The following is a 319-nucleotide window of genomic DNA, read 5'->3' on the forward strand; positions in this document are numbered from 1 at the left end:
GGTCCCCTGTCGTCATCCAGGCCCCGCCTAGGTCCCCTGTCGTCATCTGCAGTGCGCCAACTCCCCCTGTCGTCATCCAGACCCCGCCTGGGTCCCCTGTCGTCATCCAGGCCACGCCTGGGTCCCCTGTTGTCATCTGCAGTGCGCCAACTCCCCCTATCCTCATCTAGCCCGCGCCTGGGACCCCTATCCTCATCCAGCCCGCGCCTGGGACCCCTATCCTCATCCAGCCCGCGCCTGGGACCCCTATCCTCATCTGCAGTGCGCCAATTCCCCCTGTCGTCTTCCAGGCCACGCCTGGGCCCCCTGTCGTCTTCCA

At 66.8% G+C, this 319-nt stretch overlaps 1 protein-coding gene across 1 annotated transcript in view; it reads right to left on the minus strand.

Moving 5' to 3' along the window:
• The window catches only part of EIF3A (eukaryotic translation initiation factor 3 subunit A), a 47,836-nt gene that overhangs the window by 6,274 nt on the left and 41,243 nt on the right, over positions 1-319 (minus strand). Inside the window, 1 exon segment of the mRNA XM_024206248.3 lies at positions 1-319. This exon segment is cut by the window's left edge and continues 224 nt beyond it; it is cut by the window's right edge and continues 10 nt beyond it. Coding sequence (XP_024062016.3) covers positions 1-319 — 319 coding nt within the window.

The sequence above is a fragment of the Terrapene carolina genome, unplaced genomic scaffold (genome assembly GCF_002925995.2).
Source record: "Terrapene carolina triunguis isolate 2854851 unplaced genomic scaffold, T_m_triunguis-2.0 Scaffold95, whole genome shotgun sequence".
NCBI classification, from domain to species: domain Eukaryota; kingdom Metazoa; phylum Chordata; order Testudines; family Emydidae; genus Terrapene; species Terrapene triunguis.